Source organism: Cibotium barometz, chromosome 22, assembly GCF_041138505.1.
Source record: "Cibotium barometz isolate CiBa-2024 chromosome 22, ASM4113850v1, whole genome shotgun sequence".
NCBI classification, from domain to species: Eukaryota; Viridiplantae; Streptophyta; class Polypodiopsida; order Cyatheales; family Cibotiaceae; genus Cibotium; species Cibotium barometz.
The window spans coordinates 45,094,176-45,102,658 of NC_141067.1; the positions used below are offsets into that span (position 1 = coordinate 45,094,176).

Consider the following 8,483-nt stretch of genomic DNA (forward strand, 5'->3'; position numbering starts at 1 on the left):
AAATCCCCCCAAAAATGAGTAAGTACTCACATAAGATGAAGAGTGGACTAAGGAAATACTAAAAAAATAAATTTTTGACACCTCAGAGTGGGGATTCCCCCTCATGAAGGAGGCACCTATTTCACATGTGTGGTGGAGTTTTAAATTCTCAAATATTGAGATATTTCATCTCTCCTCTCTCTTTATTCAAGTCTAGTTCCAAAAAGTAAGCTAAACTGACCCAAAAATGGTTAAAAATTGACCAAACTGATTTGGAAAATTCTAGAATCAGTTTGCTTGGTTAGAAGCTCACTTTTTTCTATAAATAGAAGCCTTCTCCTTTGTAGAAACTTAAAAGTGTTTTATGCACTGTTACTCTACTCCTCCCAGAGCCAAAAACTATGAATTTCTTAATAATTCATTAGTTTTTGACCATTCCCTCTTCTAAAGAATTAGTGGCCACTCTTGTTGTTGCAAACAAGAGTAGATCCCTCAAACCATCAAGCGAAAGGAAAGCTCTCTAAAATTCATGTAAGCTAGAAATCCTACTTTTTCTTTATTCTTTTTTAGTGGTTTTCTAATTTTTGTTTTCTTTGAAATATAAAATGATGCTATGCCTTGTTGGGAAGGCTTTCCCCCTCTCTCATTCTTAAATTCAGCCTTTCTTTATCCTAGATAAGTAATCTAATTGTTGGAATTAAACTTTTCATATTATTTCTCTTTTAAAAGTGGAATTTGATTAGTTTAGAATGCTTTAAACCATTTGGGGATAATTTTTAAGTGACTTAAGGATAGGAAAAATTGAAAAATGGTCAGCCATACAAAGGAGGTTATGGTAAAATTTTCTTAAATATTGTGAAATAAGTTTTATCTTTTATTATTCAAAAATAGTAATCCCCACCATTTGTGTATTCTAAAAGTGTTATTTTCATTCTAGGCATAGAAAAATGCATAGTAGAAGTATTTTTATTATAAACTTGTTTTTTCATTAAAATTAAATTCTATGCATAGAAAGATGCATATTGGTTATTTTTTTTTTATAAAAGAGTGATTTTCATTAGATTTAAATTCTATGTATAGAAAGATGCATATTGGATATTTTTTTTATATAAAAGTGTTACTTTCATCAATATTGATTTTATGCATAAATAGATGCATAAAAGATTTTTTATTATTATAAAAGTGTTACTTTCACCAATATTGAATTTTATGCATAAATAGATGCATAAAAGAATTTTTTTTATTATAAAAGTGTTACTTTCATCAATATTGATTTTTATGCATAAATCAATGCATAAAAGAATTTTTTAAACTGTAAAAGTGTTACTTTCATGAATATTGATTTTTATGTATAAATAGATGCATAAAAGAATTTTTTTACTATAAAAGTGTTACTTTCATCAATATTGATTTTTATGCATAAATAGATGCATTAAAAAAATTTTTTATCATAAAAGTGTTACTTTCATCAATATTGATTTTTATGCCTAAAAGATTTTTATTATTATAAAAGTGTTACTTTCATCAAAATGGATTTTTATGCATAAATAGATGTATAAAAGATTTTTATTATTATAAAAGTGTTAGTTAACTTTCATCAAAATTGATTTTTATGCATAAATAGATGCATAAAATGATTTTCTTTCATATAAAAGTGTTATTTCCATAGAAGTTGGATTTTATGCATAAAGAGATGCATACATAATTTTTTTAATATCAAAATGAGAGTTCTCTTTAATCATTGTTTAAATCCCACGAATAATGGTAAATGAATAAGTAAATACTCTGTGAAGGAAAATTCTATTGTTTAATATTCTCTAGGATGGTAATGAGAAAATTCAGAAGATCTATCGAAGTCAAAATTTTAGATAAATGATTAATTTATTCCTCATAGGAATACGTGTTTAGTTTTCAATTCAGTTAAGCAAAATAGTAAATGAATGAAATTCAGTAAAGTAGTAATTGAAATATTACCCTTCAAGAAAGATAGTTCAGGGAGAACCTTTCCAGACTGGAACCCTGAATCAGACTATGACCACCACTTAATCTCCTTCGTGAGTTTCAAGAAAAGACGATGTAACCAGTTCAAGAAAATTCAATCAAATCACCCATCGAATTTGAAATTAAATTGAGACCTTTGATTTTGCTCTGAGGATCAAGATTACAGAATTCTGCTTGGGATTCCAGACCTGTGATCTAGAAGTCTTGGGATACGGAATTAAGATATACTCATTGTATTCAAAAGAAAATCAAAACTGAAAACTTGCACAGAAACCCTATTTTCTTAAAGGACCGTCTTACGCTAGAATGCTGGAGGGAGCATTTGGTATATGTGTTTTTCTAAGGGAAGTTCAGTTGTAACACCTGGCAAGGAGTGTTCAAAGGACGGCTCATGCGGCAAAAACCTGCCCAGGTCTTGACCAGCTTGGGTGGTGTGCTTCCGGTACGATGGGCGAGGGCCGACGAAGTGGTCCCTGAGTGAAGTGCCAAGACACCTAAGGAGGATCTTGGAGGGTTCTGACCAGGCGATGCACGGGCTCGCGGTGCTTAGGACACCCATGCGTATGTTGTGGGGGAAGATATATATATGTATGATGATGAGAAAATTATTGTAATCTATTACTGGATCTCGTTGTTGACTTGCTGGTCTCAACGGAGAGTCTAGAGTGATACTGTTTGTGAGAAACAAGGATTGAATGGAAATTTTGAGTTATGACATCTGTAACGAATAATTGTTTGTCAATGGATTGTTTTAAAAGTTAAAGTTTAAAGAGGAGTGTGTGCGTATCTGTATTCTAAAGCAAAAGTTAAGAAAGGCATTCAATTATGGGTGGGTGAGTACTTGTCTGGTTCTACCAATTCCAGTGGTTGGGCGGTGGCTAACCCAAGGCCCGAATGGGGTTAGGCTGGAATGAGTAGAGTTTTAATAATAAAATTGATCAATAGGAATACACTTAGAACGTGAGTAGTGAATTAAAAGCCTGAAGACTTCTCTAATGAATAGATAAACGGCTGTGTCTGATTCAATTAGGAAAAAAGCGTTGATTCCTTCAAGTAGTTTCCCTTCTATCTGATTTAATCAAATGAAGGTTAGTTCAGTATCTTGACCTCATTATTAGAGAAATTTGTTAAGAAAATACAAATGGTGGAATCGTCCCCGTTTTTCGGGCAGGGAAAATTTTCCCGGTTTCAGTTTTCGGAATGACCACCAGCTTAGTCTCGTGCCGCCCAGACATTCGAGGGCGAGGCCCTGAGTGAGAAACCCTGCCCGGCGCAAGAGTAAGCTACTTCCGCTGCTACCATCCGAGAATCCGGTGCGCAAAGGGGACAGTGGGATCTCACATGGTTCATAAAGGAACTATCAAGAATGTCCAAATGAGAATCAAACAAGTAAAGTTCAAGGTACACTTGGTGGTCATAACCACTGAAAATCACATCGGGTCTTACCAGGCGTTATTAGGAAGGCCGTGGTTGAGACATGGAAAAGTAAAGCAGAGATGGGGCAGAAACAGAATCTCTATCAAAAAATGGAAGCGTAAAGTTCATGTTGATCTTTCCGACATAAAGGGATGAGTAACACCTGCTTAAAGGCCAGTTCATGGAGAGACATTCAATATGTCAGAAGGCTTTGATGATGATGAAGACAGAATACTCCATGAGCATCAGGACCTAGTGCTCTTATACAGGTTACATGTAGATGAAGTGATGGGGACTATGCAGAAGGAAAAGATGAAAATGCGAAAAAAGATGCCAACGAAATAAAGAAAAAAGACTCAAATTCCGTAAAACCAAAGGGCTCAAGGTGAACAAAACTAAGCAAAACCATGTAGAAAAAACCCTCGGAAGAGATTGAATGGGCCTTGAATCTAGAGCAAGAGGAAGAGATTTAACAGATCCATTGGGTGCAGAAGAAAAAAGAGAACCAGAAGAAAAATGTAGTGAAAGTAAGCAGGGATTTAATATTTACGTGACTCACAAGATTTTTTGTGATAATAACACATGTGAACAAGTTATTCACATGTTCTCATGTTACCGTTCACAAAATAACAGGTCACTTGCCATTTAGGAACCCCTTAAAAGCTTGGGTACACATGGGAATAAGATATTCACATGTTCTTATGTTACCATCTTCACATAATAGTAGGTCAGTGGCCACCTAACAAGATAATTTAAGGCCGACAAAGATAAATTTTTTAGGCCCTTGTGAAAGCTTTGTGAATATAACATGTGATCACAAGATTTTTTGTGTTATTAACATATGTTGTTAGCATGTTCACATGTTCTTGTTTATGTCAGTGAAATCCCTGAAAGTAAGTCTGGATAGATTACAAGAGGTGAATCTGGGATATGAAAAAGAAGAAAACCTCTAAAGATTAGTCTGGAACTGGAATAAGAATTCAAGCAAGAGTTGTTGTCCTTACTGAAATAATATTTACCAAGTATGTATTTTCTTGGTCGTACGAGGACATGGAGGACATTGACCCTAAATTCTTCTAGCACAATATCAATTTTAGAGAAGGATCCATACTAGTCTGACAACTGAGGTACATAATGAACCCCAACTATGTCAAACAAGTCAAAGAAGCAATTGACAAACTACTAAGAGTAGGTTTTATTGTGCCACTAGATAAATCTTCTTGGATATCCCCAATTATGGTAGTTCCCAAAAAGAACATGTAGATGAGAATGTGTGTGTATGACAAAGTGAATGCCGTAACTACCTCCGATCCCTTTCCACTCCCATTTACAAACTCTTTTATGGATGAGGTAGCTGGAAAGAAAATATAATTATTTGTGGATGGATTCAGTGGTGGGTACAACCAGGTAAGAATGGCACTAGAAGACATGGAGAAAACAACCTTCATCACTCAATGGTGGGGTTTCTTCATTGGCGATTGTCATGATGTTCAGTTTGAAAAATGGACTTGCTACTTTTGAAACAATGGTGCAAGAGATCTTCTATAATTACTTGACAGACTTCATGAAAGCTTTTGTAGATGATTTCACTGTGTCTAGAGATAAGGCAAAGCACATCTATCATTTGAGGCTGTGTTTGCAGAGATGCAGAGATACAAGGCTTAAGCTAAATCCAGTCAAGTGTGCATTTGCAAATGAGATCAGGAATAATGTTAGGACACATTGTGTCAGCCCAAGGATTGGCCATAGATCTTGCTAAAGCGGAGGCTATATCCTGGATGTCTGCTCCTCAGAATAATAAGAAATTAGAGATGTTCCTTGGTAAGGTTAAGTGGCATGCTAGGTTTTTTAAAACTTTAGCACACGTGGCAAACCCATTGTATGAACTTACAAAGAAAGATGCAAAGTGTGAATGGATTCCAGAATGTCAAAAGGCATTTCAATGGCTAAAGAGCATGGTGTCAACTACACCAGTAATATTCACCCCAGACTAGAATGAAATGTTTCATTTGTATATAGATGCTTCAGACAAAGGAGTGGGTAGTGCACTGATGTAGGAGAAGCAAGAGGGGTATGCAACCCATTAATTATTCTAGCAAAGCCCCCATAAGGGCGAAAAGAGACTACAACACAACAAAGCGAGAAGATCTCTCAATGATTAATGATGTGAGTAAATTCTGACATTACCTCTTGGGAAACAAGTTTCTTTCTGAAGTGGACCATCAAGCCCTAATTTATGTGGTGAACAAAGCCTTTCTAGTGGAGAAGGTGGCAAGGTGAATGCTTCTACTATACAAGAGCTTGAGATCACACCACCCCAGCAAAGAAAATGCGGTGGTGGAATTTCTTCCCAGATTCGATTCTGGAGAAACTTCTGTAGATGGAGCGGATGACCAACTCCCTGTAAGATTCCTCCCCAGCCTCTCAAGATGTCCAGCATCTTCCCTTGTAATCGAATCCCTCTTCAGAAAAAGAAAAGAGCTCTGGAGATTAGCGATTGTTAATCCATGCTTTGCAAAGGATTAACAGAAGCACTCAATGTCAGATCAACTCCAGTCCATCATTAGTCTCACCAGGGCCGAGGCTGTGTGCATGGCCGCCGCGTCAGGCTGCCCTCAGCCTAATGCATGGCATATGCATGCACCTTCTCTTCTTTAGTTCAACGCTCCTCGTCTAGCCAAAGAACTCTACGGGGCGGCTCCTTCTCCGTCGCGCTTCCCGTCTCCTGCTCAGGCATCGCACGAAGCTTTCCATGGTCCGCCCATGGAAGCCGCTTTCAAGCCTCATGGGAATCTCGCCGGCTCTGCCCTGAATCTCCCTCCTACGCTGGCGGATGTCATGGTCCTTCTTCATCCGATCGTCTCTTCAACGGGGGTGCTGGCGCTGCTGTAGCAAATTCTCACATTGGAGGTAAGCCCTCAGTCACCCTTCCTTCTTCTCAAATCCAAAGAATCCAACACGACCTAGAGAATAGGGCTCTTATCGGTCTCTTGGCGGTGCCGGGTCCTAGACCCCCAGCAGAGGCTATCAGAAACTGGATCCGTCTCCAGTGGGGTGCGATTGGTGCTGAAGTGGAAACCATACAGGCCCTCCCCAAAAATCACTATCTGTTCAGTTTCAAGCTCCCGCACATGGCGTTTGATGTCCTCAGCAGAGACCAGTGGCTCATCTGCAATTCCCCCCTCAGCCTTTTTCGATGGAACAAAGATTTCAATCCTGAAGCTTTTGCCTTGGTTAACTACCCTGTCTGGGTCGAGTTCCCTAATCTGCCCCTCCACTACCATAATCACCTATGAGTCATTGGATCGAAACTGGGGAAAGTCCTGGGAGGGAAACCCCGTTCTGATTATGTGCCTTCTTGGCACCCTCAAGTTCTCATAGAAATGGACATTTCGTTGGATCTCCCCTCAGCGATTGATATCTTCACCGATGATGGTGATCATTTTGAGCAAACCATAGTGTATAAGTGCCTCCCTTCCGACTGTTTTCACTGTGGTGCCACCGGGCACTTCGTCAAAAACTATCCCCGACTTACCTCTATCTCAACGCCCCTTCCCCTGCTTCCCCTGATGCCACCCCGCTCGAGCAAGCCCCTAAAGCCGCTAGGGCCACTCCCCCTAAGAGGGCTTCCAAAGAATCCTGGCAGGATGCGTCTAAGACTAGGGCCAAATCTGTGAACAAGTTTGCCCTCCTTGCTTCTCTGCCAGAGTGGGTTGATTCGGAAGTTGATGAGTCTCTTCTCTCGGGCTCTGATAAAGAAGCAGAGATGGGAAAATCTCTGGAAGATCAGGTCAATGAAAATGATCAAACTGTAATGCGAGAAATGAACCCTAATTTTGCTGGCGAGAGACACCTCTGCTTTAAAAGTCAAGGAAGCTCAGGTGGAAGAGGCTGGGCTGTCCACTCCTATGGAGATTCACAAAGCTCACAAAAGACCTATGCAAGCTGCTCCACAAGCGTCGCCCATCAGAGTTCAGTCCAAGAAATCCAATAAGAAGTCCCGTAAATGAGGATTACCTTGTGGAACATCAAGGGGCTTTCTGACCCCATCAAAGCCAGGAAGCTGAATCAGTGGTTCCGCTCTAACCATTCTGAGATAACAGCTCTCCAGGAGGTCAAAACCATTGGCATCGATCTATCTAACCGTCTTAAAGAGGTCTCTGAGAATCATAGATGGTTCTCTTCATCGCATTCTAGAGGCTCTGGAGGTGCTGTCCTAGGTGTACCTACTAACTGGGATGTTTCCCTTAACTCGGTTGTTGGGGGTTCTAACTGGATTTCAATCAGGATAGATAAACTAGTTAAGTTTCAGATTTGCTCTGTCTATGCAGGGGGTGCTACTGCGGACAGAGCCAATTTGTGGAGGGAGCTTAGTGCAATGGATGGACCAGTAGTCATTGTAGGAGATTTCAACATGGTGGAGTCCATAGCGGATAGATACAAAGGCTTGGGACAAATAATCAAAGGTCTAGAGAAAGAGAGGTGGGACCAAGTCAAAGAGCTCTTTTCTTTGTGGGATGTAGGAGAGGAATTTGAGTTCACTTGGCAGAATTACTCCTCTGGCGATAATGCCAAGAAGGCAAGACTAGACAGATGCTACATCTCCTCGGATCTAGCCAACTTATTCTCCAGAGTCAAGTCCAAACCTAAATTCTCCTCCTGTTTGTCGGATCGTTATCCCCTAGTAGTCACCGTGGATGACAAAGCCACTAAAGTTAGAAATTCATGGTTTCACACTGACGCTTCCCTCTTCCATCTTAAGGTGGTGCAAAATGAACTCAAGAGGATCTGGGTGAGAGCATTCAGCAAAGCTCACTCCCCTGTCGCGGCCTGGTCTCAAGCTCTGAGGTAGTCACAAAAAGCTCTCATTGGTTTTAGGAAAGAGGTGACTATCATTAGGAGGAAAAGGAGAGAATCTATCTATCTCCAGCTTATGGAACTTGAAGCCAATAGCAATGCTGCAACTGAGGAACAAGAAGTGATCACAAAGCTAAGGGCCCATATTAGATCTGAGGAGGAACTAGCCTTCAAGCATGCCACGGTGTTCTTTAGAGAGTGGTGGGCTGGAAAGATAGACCGCCCGTCTA

At 39.7% G+C, this 8,483-nt stretch overlaps 1 protein-coding gene across 1 annotated transcript; it reads left to right on the top strand.

The window, feature by feature from the left end:
* The first annotated feature begins 7,402 nt into the window (after window positions 1-7,402).
* LOC147626659 (uncharacterized) lies at window positions 7,403-8,248 on the top strand. The gene has a single exon (XM_086816842.1). The coding sequence runs from the start codon at window positions 7,403-7,405 to the stop codon at window positions 8,246-8,248; it is 846 nt and encodes a 281-aa protein (XP_086672968.1).
* The last annotated feature ends 235 nt before the right edge of the window (window positions 8,249-8,483 follow it).